At 48.6% G+C, this 22,333-nt stretch overlaps 1 protein-coding gene across 5 annotated transcripts in view; it reads right to left on the reverse strand.

The window, feature by feature from the left end:
- Window positions 1–2,515: 2,515 nt before the first annotated feature.
- Window positions 2,516–22,333, reverse strand: part of Kdm3a (lysine demethylase 3A) — a 44,376-nt gene continuing 24,558 nt past the window's right edge. For 4 of the 5 annotated variants that reach the window (XM_047522060.1, XM_047522059.1, XM_047522061.1 and 1 more), the window contains 16 exons: window positions 20,877–21,081; window positions 17,618–17,832; window positions 15,139–15,291; window positions 14,924–15,019; window positions 14,441–14,568; window positions 13,069–13,264; window positions 10,950–11,122; window positions 10,339–10,575; window positions 9,113–9,284; window positions 8,347–8,434; window positions 7,622–7,752; window positions 5,413–5,532; window positions 5,196–5,335; window positions 4,052–4,228; window positions 3,835–3,969; window positions 2,516–3,196 (listed from right to left, as the gene is read on the reverse strand). In XM_047522060.1, coding sequence (XP_047378016.1) covers window positions 3,116–3,196; window positions 3,835–3,969; window positions 4,052–4,228; window positions 5,196–5,335; window positions 5,413–5,532; window positions 7,622–7,752; window positions 8,347–8,434; window positions 9,113–9,284; window positions 10,339–10,575; window positions 10,950–11,122; window positions 13,069–13,264; window positions 14,441–14,568; window positions 14,924–15,019; window positions 15,139–15,291; window positions 17,618–17,832; window positions 20,877–21,081 — 2,447 coding nt within the window. In that variant the 3' untranslated portion in view covers window positions 2,516–3,115. The remainder of the gene's footprint in view (window positions 3,197–3,834; window positions 3,970–4,051; window positions 4,229–5,195; window positions 5,336–5,412; window positions 5,533–7,621; window positions 7,753–8,346; window positions 8,435–9,112; window positions 9,285–10,338; window positions 10,576–10,949; window positions 11,123–13,068; window positions 13,265–14,440; window positions 14,569–14,923; window positions 15,020–15,138; window positions 15,292–17,617; window positions 17,833–20,876; window positions 21,082–22,333) is intronic. The other variant, XM_047522062.1, reaches the window with a different exon arrangement.

Raw genomic sequence — 22,333 nt, forward strand, 5'->3', positions numbered from 1 at the left:
ACAGAATCATGCAGTGGTCATCTTTTTTTCCCATTGACCTTAGAGATTTAACCATTTTAATCTTTACAAAGAAATATTTTTTTGGCCTTTATATTGTTTACTAGATCGTTATTACCGCTCTAATTCTTTCCTCTTCTTATTGGGTCTGGAAATGTAAACTTTTCCTTTTTTTTCGGGGCTGGGGTGGAACCCAGGACCTCATCCACCAAGCAACCCCTCAGCCCCCAACCTTCTCTTCTGTGTATGTCGAAAGCTGTGATTTCTTATGCATTGTTGTAACAAAATCCCATCAATGTGTTGTTTTTATTGCACAGTTCCAAATACCTAACTTCCATTCCACTTGGTTGGGTGCTTAATTTCCCAACATTTGAGAATTTTTATTTATCTGTTATTTAAAATTCCATCATCACAGAATTTCAACTTCCACAGTCTTAAGACCTTAGTGTTCACTTCTGAGTTCAAGTACCTTTTTATGTCCTGTCAGCTTATGCACCTATCACAGGAGGGAATTTTGCGGTCAACATTAACAATCTCATCCTTTGCCATGTCTTCTTCCCGTTTTGAAGCTGTACTGGATGCAAAGTACCACCTCTTCCTGCACAAGTGGTCCTTTGATGGCGTGTCCCCTGGCGGTGCTCGAAGTCCACTGTATGTTGCCATTATTTGCTTTCGTACTCTTATCTTCACCGTGTGATTTTCCTATGCTTTTACTTTTCACCTGTGGTCAGATTCTCAGCAGCAGCATGTCTATTCAGGTCATCTACTTCATCTAGTCAGGCGATCTGCACCTTGTAACTGCACCGTTTGGTTAGAAAGGCGTCTCTTCTGTTCTTTGTTCCTTCTCTCCTGCCGACACATAAATGCAATTATTCAATTCCAGAGGCCTTCCTATGTGGAGTTTTTTTTAATTATGGAAAAATATACAAACATTCACCATTTTAATTCCTGCAAGTAAGAGTTCAATGGCATTAAGCAAATTCTGTTTTCTAACCATAATCAGCCCTTTCTAAAACTTTCAGCTTCTAAGAACAGTTTTATACTACTTTAAGTATCAAGGTATTTAGGGTTTTCCTCATACACCATTTTTCCTTGCATGATGTGGAGTGATATTCTTCTCCTAAGGTTATTTTTAGAAGTTGTTCCCTTCAGCAAGTTCGGACGATGTTTTTTTGCCCTGAAACTATGAGAGAGAAAGTGCTGGCTCTAGACTTGTTTTCAGCGTTCCATGTGGTAAGAAGGCTGCTTGCTTCCTCAAAGTCCACCAGTGTGGCCCGTCACTTTCGAGGGTCCTGTGCCTCCAGCCTGCCCTGGCTGCTCTTAAGGACTTGCAGATGCTGACTCAGGGCGGGGCTATGTCCAGGCACACGAGTCTGACACCCCCAGCTAGGCATGCAGCTGCGGCTGCCTGGCATCATCAGTCCAGGGTTGGTCAAAATCCCGACCCGAAGCAGTTTCTGCTGATTAGGTGTCACTTTTGCAAACACCATCATGAAGCTGAAAAGGCCCGTTGGACAAGTTTCAGTGGGGAGCTTCTTTTGGTATTCAGGCTTATTACTACGCACACACCTGCGGGTTTTAAAACTGTCCTTGATTTAGTCGGCTGCCTCTACCTGACCTCTCAATACTAGAGAATTCTTAAGATGCCTCTGCTGTCACCTCCTTCCAATTTTCTTCAGCCGTCACTAAACCTGTTGTTCTTCTTGGCTTTCTGCTGTCCAGCGCTGCATTCCGTGGCATTTTCCAGTCTAGTTCACAGGACTCAGCTGTTTTCTCACATGCTGAATTCCTGACTTGACCCATCGTACGTCATTTTAGTAAGTTCTACTCAGCTCTTTTCCAGATCTTCCAGGTCACGTCTGGCAATCCCTTGCACGTATATCCTAAGCTCTCACCTCTTTAAACCTTTCGGCTATTCCAGAGTAAGCACTGAATCATTTCAGGATCTGCAAGCCTTGCAGGTCCAATGTGACAGTGGGAAGGGTCCTGTGCCTCTGGCCTAGAGTGGCTTTTTGCCTCTGGTTGTATGTGTCCAACAGTTCTCCCATTACCTGAGCCCCCTGAATCCTGGCTTGCAAGTGGCTGTCACTTTTCCTACTCTTCTTTGTCACTTCTCAAGCAACAGTGCAGATTTCAGACCCAAGCCTGAATAAAGGCATGAGGAATTCTCTGGGAGCACTTCCCCAAGATTCTACTACTGATTCCATAGGTCATCATAGCGCTAGTGGCCTAAAGCAGTGGGCCACTTCCTTGTGCCTGCTCCAGAGTGGGCATTAGGTCCCACACTCTGAAACCTTATTCCCTCCTCAGAAGCATGACCAGCACTGCCCACCTTGCTCCTGGTTAGGGCCTCGTGCCTGGGCATGCTTCCGTTAATAGCCCAGTTCCATTACTGGTGGTTCTCCTGTGCACGCGTGGCGGTTTCCACTTGGCTTACAGTCCCTATCTGCCTTGAAGAAGAGTTCTTGCAGCAATCCCTCAAACCTACCTTTGATAAAAGTGCTGAATCCAGAAGGTAATGCCAATGTACTGAACCAAAATATTATATGAATATTTTAATGCAAAATGCTTAACACTTAAAATTAGCAAAGCTTCATTTAAATTAAAATTCCATTAAACTAAAGATGGTTAACCCCAAGAGTCGTACAGTAGTTGGTTTCTGCTCTATGACGCCAGTCCTATGCCATACAGAACTGCTCCTTCAGCCGTCGCTTCCTCCTCGTCCTGGACCTGACCAGGGGGGAGGGTGGCCAGACAGGCATGAGACCACCAGTCCCAATTAAGCCCACCGCGATCTAAGCGTATAGACCTGTCTGACCGCTCCATCCAGACACAGCTGGGAAATGACTGTTCCAGAGTTGATACGAGGCTCTGTTTTTACAGCTTGGAAAGAGTCCTGCACTAGGAGAGAAGTCACAGTATCAGGATGCACGTCTGTATACAGTTACTACATATACACATTTAGTGTCTGTAAACACTAGGAATATACATTAGACAGAGTACCCTCACAAGTCGGGTATATTTTAAAAAAGATGAGGTAACATGAAATCTCAGTCCACAGGAGTCCTGCCTGAAGAGTTTGAACAGCTGCCAATAATTCATTTCCAATGTGCAGGGATTACGGTCTGCCGAAACTCGACTCACTGGCTTTCAGCATAGCAACTGCATCTTTCACTGCATGGTAGATTACGTTCTTCACCTAAAACGACGGAAGAGAAATGGATCACTTGACCGAACCTGTCACTCAGCATAAACAACACCCAGTTGTATCACCATCTCAATCTGTCAATGTTCACTACAAAATGCCAGCATCAGAAAAGGCCCCGGGCTCCTTCCCACCAGCACCTGCCATCCACACACCCGGGCTCCTTCCCACCAGCATCTCCTATTCACACACCCGTCGCCTCTGGAGAATGTGGAGCTCATCTCCTGTCCTGCAGGCCAGTACGACCAGAGGCAGGTTCCGAGTACAGCCCGCCTTTTGTTCCCTTCCTTCTTTTTCCAGAATTAGGGATCTCCCTAACTCCCAAACATGAGGGGATCACTCCTGGCCAGAGACTGGTCCTGCTGCACCAGGACTGATGAGAACCCCGGGCCAGCAGATGAGCAGGGCCAGAAGCCAGCCCTCGTCCCTGAACACAAGCAGCCTTTCTCTAGGGCACAGTCCGGCCCCAGTTCCTCGGGGCTCCTCCACTGAAGTAGACAGTGAGCTAGATGTAAAGCCAGTTGGTCGACTCCCTGTGCCCAGCGTGATGCTGCCAAGTTCACTGTCTCTCCACGGGCACGAACAGGCCGGGAAGCCGGAGCCGGCGAATGCCAAGTCCGTTCTATTTTTACCTGTAATTTGTCTTCGTGGTTAGTATGAGTCTGTGACAGATAACGGAATTCCTGAGTAAGCCAGAAGCAGTGTTTAACATGCTCTGGAGACACAAAGTCTTCGGCCACCTTGATGCAGCTGTATAAGTTATGAACCTGAAAGACACCAAGCCCCATTAGCTTCCACAGGAGAGAACCTCAGAGTCCACAGCAGAGAGAAGAAAAGCAGTGTGCTTGCCTGGTGGGGAGCTCCCGCTGGGATGAACACCACGTCCCCGAGAAACTGGACGATGGCCCAGCCTTGCACCCCGTACTCCTGATGGAGGCGCTTCCTCAATGACCGGTCCAGATACCAACTCTGGTCATGAATAGGGTCATGATCTGCTGGGTTTTCTTGACCCTGCTCTTCTGATACCTAAAATAACAAGAGTGACATCCAACACCCGAAGCGAGAAGACCAAGTGCCCCACTGCAGGAAAAGAACAGCAGTCAGACCCGGAACGACGACAAGACAGACAGCACATGGCTTCTGTTTCCTCTAACTGACGTGGCCTCTACGTATTCTTGTCAACACTACATTTAGGCATTTTTGGCTTGGACTGTTAAATGTAAGTAGGTTCAAGTTCCTTAGATATAAACTTGTTTTACTGTTATTAAAGACCTATCTTTACCTAACAATGAATTATGAAACAGTCCTGAAGATGGCTCAGATCAAACTTTTTCATCCTAGACCCAGTATGTGGTCAAGTACACCCAGAGTGATGCTATGGGGAACAATATGGTGGCCAGCAGGTTTTAGAAGTCACATGACCCTTGCCTGGAAACAGCTTCACTCAAAACAAGTGTGAGGCAGTGGGCTCGGCAGCTCAGATCCACGCATCGTGGATGACGGAGACCATCAGCTAAGGACACCTGGGTCACAACTGGTAGCCTCAGTACCAACAGGTTTAAAAGCAAGTAAGCCCCACCTCTCCCGATACCAAGAACTTCTACCCAGTGCCCTGGCTGAACTACATGCCAACTCCAGGGGAAGCCTAGAAGCTTCCAGAGCCCTGCAATCCCTTGCTAACAAACCTAAGTAGGGCCTGCACCAAGGGACCTCAGTAACACACTTTGAACAAGGAAGCTCAGGCCAGGGTCTACATCAATTGCTCAAGTACTGATTTCAATGCAATAAAGATAAATGGATGCTCGGAGGTAAGCAGGTGAACTACTCTGAAAGCAGAGAACAAAGCTCTCCAAATGCACTCTGATATAAAACACACAATGGAGGAGGCCCCCATCTTCACTACCTCTGCCAGCCTGTCCACCTGGGCATGCGGGTCAGTTCAGGGCATGTAGCAGTTTCTAACATGGCCACACAACACGAGCAAGGAACACACCTTTTTAAGGAATTCTCTTATTTTCTCCGTGTCCTTCGCAGCATAGATGTGCCAAAGGGCTCCTGGCTTCTCTTTTCCTTCAATAAATCGCTTTATAGTGAGTTCATCAGAGTCTCCATCTTGGATGGTCCTGAGGACTTCTGGAGCATGGAAAAGCAGGTGGTCAGACCACAGGCCGCGCTCAGACGTAAGCCCTGCCCCATGCAGAGCCCCCTACCTTCTTCCTGCTCGCACTGCCCTTTGGGGATGCCCACATAGACCATGACGTTAGCCGCGTCAGAGACGTCTAGGTGGAGGTTTGTCGTTCCGTATTTCCGATCTTCTGGAGTGATTAATCCTGCGAAAAGAAAACATTCTTAAGTTTGCTGATGACAAACACTGGGAGATGCCTGAAACAAAATTCATGTCTGATCATGAAAAACAACACCACGGGGGGTGGAGCCATCCTTTCCCTTAGAGAGTACTCTGTCAATGCTTAGAGAAACACACATCAACAAATTCTAAGCCTTGTTTCCAGTGACAGGCAAAAGGGGCTCCTGATAAGATACTTGTCTCAGGATGAAATGATGGGAAAAAAAAGTGCTGGCTTGAGAAGCGGGGAGAAAGCAGCAGGCTAAAGTGGTGGAGCAGACTCCTGAGGCCAGGAATCGCTGCAAGGACCTTCCCTTAGGTGAGCCTGAGCTATGGTGGGCACAGGCTGTGCGGGCTTGGGGCCAAGAGCCAGCACCACAGGTCCACTCAAGGTGTCTGCTGGAAGCTGCCCACTCACACCCAGGAAGATGGGCCCCAGATACTGGCAGTCCACAGGGAACACTGCCCACCACACCAGGCCAGAGTGTGTGGACCCTCCTGTTTTCAGTGCTTCTGATTCCCTACCCAGGGGAGAAGGCTCGCCTTGCCTCGCAGTCACCCCGGCTGGCCCGTCCTGACACCAAGACTCTGCTGCTCTAGCCGAGGGGTGGAGGGAAGTGCCTGGAGGGGCAAGCAGAGGCTGCGTGCTGCCCAGCCAGCCTCGAGGAGGCCCTGAGGCCCAGCTCCCCTGAGGCTGTACTTGTGGGCGTGCCGCCAGATGCCCCTCTGGGGCCAGAGCCCTACTATGCTTTGCTGCCTTTCCAACCTGCTGAACACCAGCCCTTGGGTAAATAAAGCACTAGGTGTTAGGGTGAACTCTCAAGACACATGGAGTTTGCTGTCAGGGGAGGAGCTAATCACGATTATGACAAAAAGCTGGTGCCCGTTTTCACTGGATAGTGAGTATGTGGGGAACTGCTGTCCTAGACACTCATGTTCTCAATGTATTTGGAAAACATTTCCATAATAAAAAGTGAAAAATGTAAATTTTGGAAAATCCATTAACCTGCTACAAAATAAATGAATGAATGTTCCATCTGGCAGCATGAATCAGTACCAGGAAGTCTGATTCTGCTTGTATTTTGGAACTCGACATATGTAGGGAGACAACACATAGTGCAGTGGCCAACAGGAGGAACTACGAGCACGAACTCTGGACACTGGCTGAGACCAGGGGCCAGGGACGGGGGAGAAGCTGGCAGCAAGAGCAAGGAACCAATCGGCTGCAGCAGGGGCTGCCTGCTGCCTGGCCAGGCCACACTGGTGAAGGAAGAGTTGTGAGGAGGAAACGAGACCTACCCAGCCACTGGCTGGAAGACGGCAGCCATCGATAATAAAGCCAGACTCTCGACTGAGGGAGCCTGGAACTGAGATTATGAGAACTAACAGTCACGGGGAAAGGACTCCCAGAAACTAATCTTGAAACAAAAAAACAAAAAGCATACCATGAACTTTCACGAAAAGAAACACAAGTTGGAGCAGGGGCTGCTGGGTGGTGGGCACTGTGGTGGGGACGGTGGGGAGATGGGCTCCTGATTTTCAAGGTCTGGTCTCAGGCTTGCCCCTCGCCTAGGAGGCCCTGCGCAGGTCATTCTCCCTTCTGCTGTTCTGAAATCCTTGTCCCCACTTGGAAAACTGGGGGTCCTGCAGCTAGAGCGAGCCTGGCCCTCTCCTCTGAGGAGCCACAGCCTAAGTACCCAACCCAGGGCCAGTGTCGGCTCTGCAGCGATACAGGAGTGAGGCAAGAGTCAGGAGTGAGAAGAAACCCGCTTGCTTTTGCCTGGCTCGGGATGGGCACGACTGTGTCAGTTTAAAAAGCTTTCACAAAGCAACACTGCCAGCTATTGAGTCTTGGAGGAAGAGATCCACTGCCATGCTGTTTAAACCAAGCAGGAGCAGCCTGGAGGTTTCTCAGCCACTTCTCACCCTGCAGTGCGCGACCAAGGGGAGAGGAAGTCCAAGGGCCCAGGCGCTGCTGTGCCAAGGGTGGTATGTCTTCTCTGCCACTGGGAAGCAACCCAAAGGCTTTGGTTTACGTCTTGGGAAACTGTTAACACCAGCCGTCTCCTCCTTACCATAGGCATTATACATCTTGGGGCCCAGGTCCGGCCGAACAAAGTAGTTTGGCAGTCTAGAGGCCAAGTTCAGTTTGCCATCTCGCCTTGTGTACTCGGGCAGTGGAATGTTAGCCATCAGGTCATCAAACCTAGGACAAGAAAGCCAGGAATTTGCAGAATAAGCCTGCCTTAGTTATTATGGTGAGACTTGACTTGTTCCTTCAATACTGAAGAGAACAAAGATGTGGGTGACCGTGAAGCTGGAGAGAGCCTCACTGAGATCTGAGGCCAGAACCGTAGGAGTTATAACAGGCCTCTCTCTCCCACAAACGTGTCCAATGATCTGGAACATTTCAGACAAGAGCTCAGCAGAACTTACGTCCTGGTAAGAGCCAACACCGGGAGTAACGTCCTCCACACTGTGTGGCCCTTCCAGGTTAACGAGGAGCCGGGCTCTCCCAGTCTGGACGGCACGGCAGAGCCATGCCGTGCAACGTGCCTCGAGGCCCGTGGGCCTCACCACCGGGGCAGCACTTCCTGGGCAGCAGGTGCGCCAGCCCCACGGCCTCGACTGCTCCTCTCACTTAAGAACACTCTCTCCGAAGATTGTAGCCAGAAACAGAAACCAGCACCGAAGAAACCAAGAGCTTTCTTACTTCCCTAAAAGCCATTCCTCATCACCTCAAAGAATTCGTCCTTCCAAGACCAGGACAGAATTCTCTGCTCCCGCCTTGCGAGCTTACCTGGAAGGCATCATATCTCTAAAATCTTCTCCCGGTGGCCAGTCCTTAAGCTTCAGCACCATTGGTTCTTTTTCGTTTTTCAAACGATCTGAAAAGGAACCAAAATAAGTAAATTGTTATTATTCATGATTCAGACCAAAATAAATGACCAGTTCATATTTTATGCCAACAACACAAATAAAAAGTTTTATCTCTGTAAAATCTTCACTACCTGCTCCACTTAGAACACAAATACTTCTTTCCCCTAATGTCCACCCCCTCCTGCCATTTGCCAATCATTTGTACTTTGTCAAGAAATCCATTTAGACTCTGGAGGCAACAAAATAAAGATATCAGCAGTTGATTTGTATAGGTCCTGTCTTTTTTGATGCTGCTCGTTCTTTGAAATCTAGCCATTCCCCTGTGCCAATGACACACAGGTTGTGTTTTGCAATGGCCCTCACAAGCCCGTCTGCTCTTCCTCAACCACAGGTGACTAGCAAGTCCAGTTTCCCAAGGCCAGCGTCACAGAGAAATGACTGGCTCTGCAGAGGAGACTGAGGCACATCTGCTCTGCATGGACAAGGACCAGCAAGGCCCACTCCCCCTCATCCTCTGGATGACATGGAGAGGGATTCCCTTGTAACAGAACTAGGACCAGCAATGGACACTGCCCTAATTCAGAAGCAAGACTCTGCAAGGAGGAAAGAGGCTCAGTCCTCAGACTCCTTGCTGTTCCTGTGTCCCCTCCTCCTTCCATATCCCTTCAAAGATCTTCAGTACATACTTGGGACATCTTCAAATCCATCCCAGAAGTCTCCTACTGTGGCTCCCGTAATGATTTCGTTGGTCCTACAGTTCACCAGATCCACTTCCTGCTCACCAAACTCCTTCCTGAAGGACTCAGGTTTCCAGAGCTCAGCATTCAGTCTATGGTGCACGCCTGAGACCATCACCGGCTAAGGAGAGAAAGGAGCTTAGTGCACACTCCAGCCGTGCCCAGCCCACAGCAGCTCTCCACCGCATCAGCCAGCCTGTAGGGGAAAGGACTACCTTCCCACTCAGATCTCCCAGCTGCCAAGGCCCAGGTGCCAGCACGGGATGCGAAGGAGACAAAGCTGGTGGGAGTGTCCTGTCAGGCTGGCCCCACCCAGGCTCCAGCCTGTCATCACCAGGCAGGACACGGACCTGAGGCTGCCCAGTGGTGCTTGTTCAAGACAAACCAGGAATCCTGAGCTTCAGGCTAAATCACGTGACTTTATTTTCAGTGTAAGCCACTTACACATGTTATTTCGTAACCGACCAGACCTGCTGGCTGACTGCTGCATTCAGCCTGTCCCTGCTGCAGTCTCTGTGACTGAGCAAATCCCAGGAGGTGGCACGCAGGACAGATGAATATTTTTGGAATGATTCAACACATTTTTTTTACTTGGCAGTTCCCACAAATTCTTTCCCATGAGCAAATGTTCCTTTGGTGAACAGCCTGGTTTGGCGGAAAAGAAAACTCGAAGTTCCAGAAAATAGAACCAAAATAACCCAAGCACGGCAATGGGCCCACAAGGCCAGGCATGTCCTGCACACTTCAGCTGCAGCTTCAGATCAACAATGGCAGCTTGGGGGACCCACACCAAGTCCAAGATGTGGCCAGATGGCGCTGGCCCACCCACAACGGCCCATTCCTGAAAGAGGATGCTCATTTCACACTGAGCTGTCACTCCTCCAAACCCACTGGCAATCCCACCTTCCCTGCTGAGGTTCACCACACAGGCAAAGATCAAGTGTGGGGCCAGCACACCAGCGGCTCAGGAGGCTGAAGCAGGAGGATCGCAGGCTTGAAGCCAACCTCAGCAACTGAGTGAGGCCCTAAACAACTTAGCAAGACCCTGTCTCTAAGTGAAATATTAAAAAAGCTAGAGGTGTGGCTCAGTGGTCAAGTGCCCCTGGATTCAACCCCTGGTGCCAAAGGAACCGAGAAGAGGAGAGGACTGTGAACTGGGTGGGGCTGTTTGTTACCTGCCCTTGCTTCCAGCACTCCCTGAATACGTTCCAGTTGCTCTTGTTGTTGGGATCTTGCAAGCACAGCAAGCGATTATCGCAAAGCCAGTAGTGAGGAGTGTCAAAACCCAGAATACTGGGCTTGATTGTCAGTCCTTGAGGCCTCTTAGATAAATCGGAAGAAGTCTTGTTTTGCACCAAAGAGGCAAAGATGTCATCAAGGATTTTTGGTGTATTCTTGAGTCCATTTTCTGTCTGAATTTAGGAAAGAATACAGTCTTTTAAGTATATAATTCCCCAGTTATATACTTGATAGGAAGTCCCATTCCTATAAAGGTAGGATGACCACTTATCATGTATATACTCAAAGATTTCCAGCCAGGACCCCCATGCAAAGAGGCAAGTCCTCTGTTGCCACCTGGATACAGGAAAGTGAGAACAGGAAAAAGTATAATAGGAGAAGGTGGCCCTGCCCTGTGAATTCCATCTGCCAATGACTCAGCCTCTTGTCCCCACTGTGGTAAAGAATGTGCATTATGTCCCACTTCTACCATTTCAGTTTCTCTCATCTCTTCCTGTTTCTATGCAACTCTGTAAAGTAGAATGCAAACAATAAAGCAAGCACATACCTTTCCTGTGGAGGAATTCAAGAGATTTCGGAGGAAACCAGAATTATTGTTGCTTACAGGTGTCAAGATTGTGCTGTTAAAGGTGTGAAGTACTGTGCTGGACTTGCTCAGAGGGGGAAGGGGTGGAAGGCATTTGATTTCATTCTTTAAAATTGGCATTGTAGGTTGTTTTTCTAAAACAAAACCAGAAAAAAATCCAGATTTAAAAGCATTCTGAAAGGCAACTCTTAGTATTCTTCTATTAACAGAATTATTTTAAGACTTGGATTTTTGCTGGGTATGGTGGCACACATCTGTAATCCCAGTAACTCAGGAAGCTGAGGCAGAAGGATCACAAGTTCAAGGCCAGCCTCAGCAACTCAGTGAGGCCCTGCCACAAAATAAAAATAAAAAGGCTGGGGATGCTACACTACAGCTCAGTGGTAAAGCACCCCTGGGTTAAGTCCCCAGTACCAAAACAAATAAAAAACTTGGTTTTCATCTTCTAGAACCAAGAAAAATTTAAGGGGATAAATGCCAACAGTATTAATTAAAGATTTTCCAATAGATATTAAAACAATATCTAGTATCCAGGTGAAACTATGGTAAATGGCACTTTTTAAAACTTTCACCTCTCTTCCTGGTATGCAAAATTAAATGGGTTTTTCTTAATTTACCCTATTATGTAGCAACAGCAATGTGTTTTATAAATACAGAGTCTTTTGGACTTTTCATAGTACTATCTACAAATACTGACAGTTTTATCTATTCCTTACATCTTTTCTTGATTTCTCTTTTTTTGGCCTTAGTGCACTGGCCAGGATTTCCAGTACGATGCTGCTTAACAGAGTTAACGACAACAGACATCCGTGTCTCATCCTTGAACAAAGAAGGAAAACTATCAAAACAATTTTTTAAAAAATTCAAGCCAGGCATGGTGGTATGGGTCAGGAGGTTAAGGCAGAAGAATCGCTTAAGCCCAAGTGCTTGATGCCTGCCCCGCACTACAGTGAAAGCAAACCTCATCTCAAAAAAAAAAAAGAATCAACACTGAAACACTAAGGCTGTTTCCTTCTAAAGTCTTTATAAAAATCATACTTCGGTGTTAGACTTTATACTTTGTTTTCCTGCATCTCACCACACGATTTTCTGTCGGGGTTTCCGGGACCCCCAGCCTTTGGGCATGGTCAAGATGGCGCCTGACGCTGAGCCAAAAGCGGCCAGCTATACAGTAAACAACCAGCGAATTCCAATGATTGGCTAGTTAACGATGTGATTAGAGCATGCCCCCCTCGTGTACCTATCCTATGTTTGCAGCTGTCCGCGGTTTACCTCGTGTACTCTCCCCTGATTGGTTGAAGTGTATATAAGCCTGGTGGGTGGGAGAGTAAGGAGGTAGAAGCGGAAGAAGCGGCGGAGGCGGAGGCTGAAGCTGAGCTGGAAGCTGGGAGTGCGCGGAAGCTGGGAGTAAGAAGAAGCCAAGAGAAGAGAAGCTGAGAGTGCGCGGAAGCTGGGAGAAGCTGAGAGAAGAGAAGCTGGGAGTGCGCGGAAGCTAGGAGTAAGGGAAGTGTAGGAGAGGGACTGTACATAATAAACTTCCAAAGCTTCAGACGTTTGTCGTGTCTCTCTCTGCGGGCAGAGGGAGCGCGATAATTTTCCTCTTACATGTTGGGATGTTAAACTATACCTTGTACTTCTGGAGGATCCTGCTCCAGATGCTATACAATCCCTTTATTTATGGTGTCAAAATCTGAATCCCTACAACTTTTTTAGGATGTTTCCATGAAAGAAATTAGCCAGAAAGTGGAATCACCTAAATTCTAACCTAAGTCTACCTAATTCCAAAGTCCATGTTACTTGTATTTTCCCCAGCATCCTGAAACAGCAAATGACAGAGACTGAAGACAGCACGTTCCAGTCTAGATGAAACAGGAACCAAGTACAACGTGGTAAGGACAGAAAGGTGGAAGACCAAAACCCCTCACCAGGGTCTCGGCGCTGTCCGTCTCTCTGAGCTCTGGCCCTCAGGAGCTCACTGCGACCTCACCTTGGGACCCCTGGTGGGCACACGCTCCCTCACAGGAGACTTCCAACCACTGTTCTCCCAGCAGCGAGGCGGCCAAGCCTCAGGAACACTCACCCTTGTTCTCCTTGTTGACATTCCCGCTGGTCAGGTCTGCCAGCCAGCTGAGCGGAGCCGTGCTGGCTGGACAGGGAGGCTTCACGCTGCAGGCTGGCCTGGAGGCCGCTTCCCCACCCCCAGCCGCTGGCTCCAACACGGAGGGGCTGGGCGGGAGCACAGCCCCCAGAGCCAGTTTCTCGCCAGCTAAGGACGTCTGTAGGTGTAAGAGGAGAGTTCTGTATAAGCTGGAGAACGCACTCTGCTTCTCTTACCTCCTCCCCTAGCAGCTACTAGTAAGAGAAGTTCCTCCAAAACAAAGCTACCCGATAAACTGCCCTCGTTATTTCAGGGCTTCGGCAGTCCTGCAGTCACAGCAGAACAAGGGAGCACAACTTCTTGTTTAGGTCCTGTGTACTACCCGTGGGAAGGTGACCACCTGCCACCCTTCCCCCTGCAGAGGCCTGCCCGAGTCCTGTCAGCCCATGGACCATGTGGCTCTGACTGATCTCTGCCTGTCTTCCCTGGGGATCAGCCAGAATCCAGGCTGGGCACTTGAAACACGGCTGGTGGGTAAACAAATGAGGGAGGCAGGAAAGGCGATCTAGGGTTTTAGAAAAGGAATATGCTCTTCTGGTCAGAGTTAAGAGGCGAGGAGATGAGCTCTTTAAAACACCTCACACGCACCAGGAAGAGGAGGAGCCGGCAAAAAGGGCGCCACTGACTCCTCTGTGACGGCTCCAGAGGGAGGAGGAGCTCCTGTGTGGCCCACCCCTGAAGGGCCGAGCCCGGGCAGTGCCCAGGACCAGGACTGCTCCTGGCATCGCTCCTGCCTCCCTTGGAGCAGGCTGAAGCAACGTCGCCTCACGCAGCAGAAAGAGAACTCGGTTCGTCCTCACTGCCAGGACCCCGACTCCTCCAGCACCCGTGGAGTACCCAAGCACTGTGAGTCTGACCCTGCGTGGGAGGATGAGGGCAGAGAGGAGAGCCAGAGGCAGACGAGACGGCAGGGATGAGGGCGCCGGCAGGAAGGGGCGCCGTTTCCCTGTGCCGTGCAGTCACGTCAGAGTAACACAGTGAGGTAACACGCCACAAAGCTTATCCGAGTCTTAACTCTGCAGAACGTGAGAAGTTCTTAGAAACGCACTCAAATCTGACAGCAATTTATGAGGCAGACTGCAGCACAAGTTCTTGCTTTTTTCAAAGGAAAAGCACACCGTCTACGAAGAGTCATCCCAGAGGAGGTGCGCAAAGCAAGAATGGGAAAGGATGTGCCTCTGAACGGCCGCACGCCACCCAGAGCTCCTGCCAAACGCACGACACACCCTTGGCTTGTTTGAAAACAGACAAGCCACGATCACAAGGATGGTGAACCTCGCAAAAGCAGCAATACCTGTTTCAGGTCTTCCTTTGAGGTTGGCTTTGAAAAGAGCTTGAACTGCCTGTTGGCACAGGGGCAATTAGCCTTGATGCCCCATTTGGCTCTCACAGAATGAACAATGTCTCCCACGTCGTAGAGTGCTGAAAACAAGGGCAGGAGCACACGTGAGCCGGCCTCGGCCCGGAGCACCTCCAGAAGCTCCACCCGGCAGCGCAGGGCCCAGAGGGCCAGCAGGCGCCCGCCCCTCCTGACAGCCCCAGAGACCATCCACAAGGCCTTCGGCCAAGCGCGAGGGCATGGAGGAGTGCAGAGAGCTTGTGCGTGCTTGCCTACAAGCACAGCCTCGGCCCTGGGGGCACTGTCCCCACCTCCTGCCACCCACAGAACACACTACAACACACAGGTTAGCAAGTAAGCACGCTACCACAGTTAAACATGAACGCCAGTCCCCAAGCTAGCCAAGCCCAGGCACAGAGCACCTGCGCTGCACAGTACCTTTCCCAGGGATGATCTGTGTAGGCATCAGGTTCTCAGGCTCGTGGATCTGACTCTTCACACATCTCAGCCAAGAGAACGTCTTGTAGGCAGCACCTGCAAACACCCCAGCTGTGGTAACTGTTCTGCAGGGCCCCTAGCCCCAGTGCTCAGACGCCCACCAACACACGCCAACAGAGGCCCTGGGGCGCGAGCAAAAGCAGGTCCACTCTCACCCTGCGGGCAGTTCTTCCTCTTCATCCGGTAGCAATCCACACACACCCCGAACCCACAGCGAGGGCACACCCAGTGCAAGTTGAAGATGGTGGTGTCACACACGTCGCACATCTCTCGGACGCCTTTCACAGCTCGCTTCCACGCAACCTGTCCTGCAAGGGTCAACAGAGGGCTCAGGCTGGGGTGGAGGCGGCTTCTGAAGTCAATCACAAGGGGCGAGGAGGGCAGCGCGTCCTTCCTGAGCACCCTCAACACCAACGCTGCCCCAGCAGAACCGCTGGGCCTCCCGCTCACGCCTCCTGCACCTCAGTGCTGCCTGAGGCCAAAGCCGCGCTCCAGCAGGAAGCCCGTCAGGCCAGCGCGCGCCACAGCTGTCCCAGCCTTTCCACTCAGCTCTGCTGAGAGCGTGCAGGCAGCACGGGCTGGCTTCCTCAAGGTAAGAGCCACCTGCCACCATCAGGGGACTCAGATGCCGTCACAGCCTTGCTGCCCATTAAGAGCTCCAGTGTGTTTAGGGGCCTGCAAGGAGCAGGCATCATGTCCAAGGCCAGGTCCTTGACTCCGTCCAGGAGTGACACTGGCCCAGGACAGGCTCACACTGACCGAATGCCCAGCAGCTGAAGACAACCCAGGATGCCACAAAGCGGCTAGACCCTGGTGGCCAGAGGAGGGTCCTTCTAGGACTGGGCAGAGTTGCCAGAGACAGGAAGTCACTACTGCTGACGAGCAGCTCTGGGGATACAGCTGCAGTCTCCTTCTACGGAGACGACTTGTTCCTAAGCCAGTCTGTGGTGAATGCAGTACTTCTTCCAGAATGACTGAACAACCCAAATGACCACACTTCAGTATGCATCGGATTACCCTACTTGTTGAGTGAACTTTTGCTATTTCACACATGCACGAGACAAGCTCTGAGTATTTTACAATTTTTTTTTACAAGTTCGGATTTCTGAACTTCACTTTGGTCACTTGGATTAGACTTCTTTATTACAAAGCATTCTTAGATCTCTTGGCCACCCATGTCGTGGTTGTCTGTCATCAAGAAGACAGAACTGGAGTTGACAGTGAGAGGTGCTTCCTAGCGTCAGGATGGCGGGCTGGCCCTCCGGTTCGGCAGCTGCTGTCACTACCACTCAGTGAGGTGCTGGCCTCTGATGTGACCAGCCTGTCATAGAAGGAAGGAGAGGGCTGGGACACTCACGAGCAAGGAGTGCTTCCCCTCAAGAGGGGAAGCGCCTTTAAGAGACAGATCCATGCAAAATGATCACCTTCAGAAAAGAAGACCAGCACTTCCTCCCACAGCCCTGCTGGCTAAGGAGTGAAGCAACTGGTCCTCGCCAGGACAGCTGCCCACAGCAGTCGCTGTGCCCAAGGACGCCTTCGCATCAACTCCTTTACCCACATATGTCCAATTTAGGACACCATCTCCATTCAAAGGGGAAGAGGTTCTTCTTACTACTTCTGCTAAAGACACCACAGGGAAAAAGTTGAACGAGATCTTGACTTCCGAGAGGCTCCACTACCCTGACAAATGGCATATTTTGAAGCTACTCCTCCTGCCAGTGTGGTCTGGTTCTACAGCAGCTCAGATCCCTGACCCACCCACTTCTGGATTTTCTACTGTTGGTTCCCGTTCCTTGGACTCTAGAGAAATAATCCACATACACCTAATAACATTTCTGTGCTTAAGCTCCGCTTGCTAATTTCTGGGAGTTAAGCTCTCTGGTGGTAGTCAACCTCTGTGGAGGCCTGTCTTCAAACACACTTGGTCATACAAGCGGAAAGGCTTCCCTGTTCACTTTCAACCGTTTGGGAAAGATAAACTGTGGAAGAAAACAAGCCTTACAAGACAGATGCCCTGGTGCTTCTGGCTGGGTGTCTTGTTTCTGCAGAGGAAAATGGACAGGCGAGGTGTACTGTCCCCCCAGACATCCGACCTTGGAATGTCACCAAGCAGGTCTGCTCTACTGGGTCACCCAGCCTGGCCCCTATGGCTTGGTGGGCTGCATCCAGCAAGAACCTTCAAGTGTCCCCTTCAATCACTTCCATCCCAGCCTGTTCCCATTCTCAGGCCTGGAAGCAACTCAGGAGGGGTAGGGTACAGACCGTCCATTCTCATTTTCTTTGAAACGTATTCCTGATTAAGAACCTCTGCCTTAAAATAAAGCAACCTGAGGCCTCCTCACCCGCCTTGGGGGGCTAGCACTGCCAGGGAGGCTGTGCACACGACACCTCCCCACACCTTTGCCTTCCCTCACTAACAGGAGTGCTGCTGCTTGGATTATGTCCCCAAATAACCCCACAAATAGAAGACTGACTCTGAAGACGCTCGCAATCAAAGGAAAGCAGCCACTTCTCTACACCCAAGTCACCTAACCTCTGGGTGAAAATGAAACCGTGTAACCGGACTTAGGTGTCAACTTGGAAACAAAAATCAAGTTGGACTCAAACATCCTACCCACTAAGAGATGCTCTTACTGTGTGGCTCAATAGTTGACATAGCTTCCTTTTCAGAAATCACCATTTGACAGAAGTGGTCTCCAATGTTGGCCAGGATATACTTTGCCGTGTCCAAATCGGTCCCCACCACGTTTCTAGTTAGAGGTAGCCACAAGCCAATTGCTTCACTGTCATACTTGTTTGGTGTTAAGAAGCCTTCCACCCGCAACACACCATGTTTGTTGAACTGTAACCTAGAGAAAGCAGAAAACACACAAAACTGACTTACCACTTCTTAATTACTATTTAAATCAATAATGCCCTTCATGGTTTTCTGTAATCTCCATGACTAATTACAGTCCATTATTTGAGAATGCGAAAAAGACAAAAAACTTGTATTTTCTCCTATAAGAAACACCTGAGAGGAGTGGGAGGGGTAGAGGGGAGAGGTGCATTTTGCATTCACACCAAGACAAAGACAGACTCCCTCCAAACAGTAGCTCAGCCTGATGGACACAGGACTTCACAGTAAGAACAGTCACCAGTTACCAGAAGTAAGCTGATAACCAGAAGGTGAAAGATAATCTAATCAGATTGAATAGCTCCACTGATTTCAGAATAATCCTAAGCAAGAGGAGGCTACTCAGTTGCTGAAGCAAGGCACAGTGAGCTGGGAGGTGTGGAATCTCTGCTGTGCATTACAGGAGTGAGAGGAAGTACCAGAATGGGCCTTAGAACCTGAGAAGTCAGGCAAAAGGCAGAGCACTTGCCCAGAATTCACTTTCAATTTTCTATCACATTTGGCTTTTTCTTAAGTTGTGTGTTAGTTTTGATCTTTTTTGAATGACATATTTTTAGTTGGAGACATAAGAAATTGACCCAGAATGCACAGCAGAGGAGGATATGATGATGTCGTGACAGTCACTAAGTGCTATGGGGCTAATTATGAAGCTGCCTGCTTGGTACAGATAGTAACTGAGCATGATTCACAAAAAAGGTAGATATTAATATTAGGTAGAGAAGGTTATGTTCAGGAAACAGTTATTTCATACAAAAAGAAAGACAGATGAATTGGGTGACGAGAGACCCATCAGATTAAACCAAAGTGTTTGTTCCCCAAGATAAGAATCAGGAGAGGAATGTTAGGCCAACTTCTGCAGGCCTTCGATACACTGCTGGGCATCAGGACTTCCTCCACGAGGAATCGGGAGACATACAGAGTGTGTTCTAGAAAGACCATCTGTCCAGCAGAGTGCAGGCTGAACTGGAAGGTAGACAGTAGGAGCTGCATAACGGACACAAACATCCTTCCAGCAACCCAAAGAAGAGATGCAAGTTGTAGTTAACAGCCCAAACCAGAGAGTATCATTACACTAAAACCTAAGTCTGAAAGCCATTTCCAAGGGGGAGGTAATGGCAACAGAACCTGGCAACTGAGCCTTATTGCTGAGACCCTGCCTCTACTTCTGTTTTATCTGCAGGAGAATTCAATGGGAAATAGACGTGATGAGGAGGCTACGGACAGTTTTACTCTCCTCTAAGCATCAGGGGAAGTTATGACATCCTTTGCCAAAAAAGTGACAGTTCTAGTTTCTACTGGAGTGGCTTCATGACAACATTAAGCCCAAGGCACCTTCCCCTTTAAAGAAGTAAAAGATGGAAAACAGCTAAATCACAGTATCAATGATTTTTAGATGGTCACAGAACAGTGGTTCTTAAAGAAAGCTCTGATAATATTATGAAGAAGAAAAAAAATCATCCCCTCCCTAAAATGCCCTTGCAACTGCACGCTCCCTTGTTCCGGTCACACCTTTCATGCAGCAGCCCCCATGACAGAAGTCTAAGCAGGAACAAAGACCTGGATGAAGCTTGGTCATTCTGCAGCTTCTCCAAAACAGACACAAATAAACGTGCACAGAGGCTCCCGAGAGGAAGTGGGACAAAGCCAGCCCTGACTGAGGAGGCATCCTGGGACAGGCACTATTCAGGACGTGCATGTGCACTGGGGTTTACTCAGGAATCAAGGGCAAGCTAGCCTCCAGAGCACTAGTCTTCACTACCCAGGCCTGAGCACGAGAGCCGTCAGCAGCCACGCCTCGGTGCACCACGTGCACGACTCTGAGTCCTACCTTCCTTAAATACGGAAGTCACCCTGCACTTAATTCAGCTCACTGACCATCTTTTAACTTAAGATTTTAAATTAGATTTTAACTTTGAATAAAAGAGGAGGAGAAAAGGAAGATATTAAAATCAACACTTGTTTATAATTCTAACTAGTTGGACCTGAAAATAGCTACAATTCCAAAAAAGTGGCTTATATCTAAATTTCATCAATACCCAGAACACCACCATTTGTGTCTCAATGAAGGAGAAGATATGGCTGTCTTTTTCTTCACTCAGGACAGAAGAATTTAAAGAAAAGGAATTTGACTCGTGAAAAAATACAATATAAACATGAAAGCTTTGTCTATAAAACTGGAGATTTTGCGTAAGACATGTCTTCACCCTGCTGGCAAAGGAAAAGACAAGTGAGCTTGAATCCTGTCAGTGGACAAAGACATATAAAGCTTCCTAGAGAGCAATTTGGCAGGCAAATTTGGCCACAGTCTTGCACACACACCTTCTAACCTAGCAATGACACTTCCTGTAATCCTTCCAAACTAGTCAGAGAGATGAACAAGGAGGTGATCAGCTCCATGTTATTTCTAGTGGCACAAAATTAAAATTCATCTTAATATCAATAAGGGAGTTGGTGAAATGAGTTATCAAACATTGCTATAATGGGTTCTTCTGCAGAAATGTAAAAGTATTTGTTGAAAAGGAAGAATGTGAACAAGAGGTTCCTCCTGTGCAGTGGAAAATAAATCCAAAACAGTATGTGCAATACATCAATTAGGTGGGCCTGAACACGTCTCATGGTCAAACACTATCAGTGCATTGCAAGTTAACAGTGATTATTTGTGTTGTTTTTCTTTTAGAAATAAAAAAGTGTGTATTTCTAAGCTTCTCAGCTTCCTTTAAAAAACAGATAATAAAGGTGTGGTGGTGCATGTCTAAATCCCAGTTATTGGGAAGGCTGTGGCAGGTGGATCACAAATTTGAGGCTAGCCTAGGCAACTTAATGAGAGTCCCTGCCTCAAAAAACAAAAAACAAAAACAGAAAATGAGTGGAAATAATATGCAGAAAGCTCATAGATTAAAAATGCAATCATTACCTTCTTAGTTCTAAACCTACTATTAATAGAAGAAAAATATGCGACTGGGCCCAGACGAGGTGGGCTTTCCTCCAACGCCTCACCTCCTGAAGTGGAAGAAGCGACAGAACACAGGCGAGTCCTTCTGCTGCTCCTTGTCCTTCCGCAGGCTATCCAAACGACACTCCCGGCACTTAGGCAGCTGTGCCACAATGTTCACGCAGGAGTCATCCTGTACAAAGGCCTCACCACTCTGCTGCAGCTTCCTGAGTTTAGCGGGGTCTGTCAAAACTGACTTTCGGGCTGGTGCTAGGAAAACAAAAAATTAAGGAAACAGAACCTCAAGTTTTTGAATATCACCTCAATATTTGGTTACATTCTGCTCAATAAGTCAGTATTCCCCAAGAAAGAACTCTCTTTTCCGTTCCTGGTTCGGCTGATTCCTAAAACACGGCTCGACAGGAGGTAACTAGGAGAGTAACTGGCAGGGTTGGTCCTCTCCAAGTCGGCACACTCCTCTCACAACTTGACAGCAGAAGCACGCACACAAGACGTCCAGGCAGGGGCTTCACGCAAGCTCCCCGCAGCGCCAGCAGTGCAGACACGGGCACGCCTCTCCAGAAGCCTGCAGTCGAGGTCACTCTGCCCCTTTTCACACTCAAGAGAGACTGGTTCCAAGATTTTTTTTTAAAGCTCTCTTAACAAAAGTGAACCATTTAAAATATAATAAAAACGAAACCACTTTCCTGCATAAAGCCTTGGTCTACGAAGTAAGAGCTATCTTCTAAGTGTCTCCTGAAGATGTTACCTAACTCTTTGATATGTCTTCAATTTCCTGCACACATATGCTCCTCTCAGCAGACAGGACTGTGAGTAAACTCAGGTGTTAAGTTTTAACTTGTAATGGGCAGGAACTGGGAAAGAAATGTCAACATGGTTTTTACAGAAAAGAAGAGCAGAGGCAAAGCTGCCAAAGGACATTGTAATTACTGACCCAGTAACAGAGGGGAATCCACAACAGAGCCCAAGACAGACAGAAAAAAAGCCCCTTCCTCAGGGTCTTCAAGGATACTAAGACGGAAGTGAGTTCTCAGGCAAACAACAAAAACAACTTCTGGGGAACAAGCTGAGACAGGGAGAGGCCAGTCTGGAAGAAAGACCCCAAACCAAAGAGGGTTTTAAATAAAGCAAATGTCCCCAGTAATTTCCTCAGAGGTGATTATAAATTACCTCTCTTTTAAAGCACACCCAGAGCACCCTGTCAAATGCTGAACGATGCTGACAATCCTTGATCCCTTAAACATTCTTATTCAGTTAGTGAAAGAAAGAGTAAAGAAAGGAGAAAATAGATTAGTAGTTCAAGGATGGACTTTTTAAATTACTCAAAAGACATCACCCTTAGAGATAAGCAAGGTGAACTGTCTACATCTATCCCTCAGTGAAGAGAGCAACTGCAGATCCCTCCCATGACTCATTCAGAACAGAGCCAAGCGCACAGGGCCCTCTCTAAGGAGCCACACTCCACCTCAACAGAAAAAAGGCAGCTACATGCCCCTACATG

The sequence above is a fragment of the Sciurus carolinensis genome, chromosome 13 (assembly GCF_902686445.1).
Source record: "Sciurus carolinensis chromosome 13, mSciCar1.2, whole genome shotgun sequence".
Classification (NCBI taxonomy): Eukaryota; Metazoa; Chordata; class Mammalia; order Rodentia; family Sciuridae; genus Sciurus; species Sciurus carolinensis.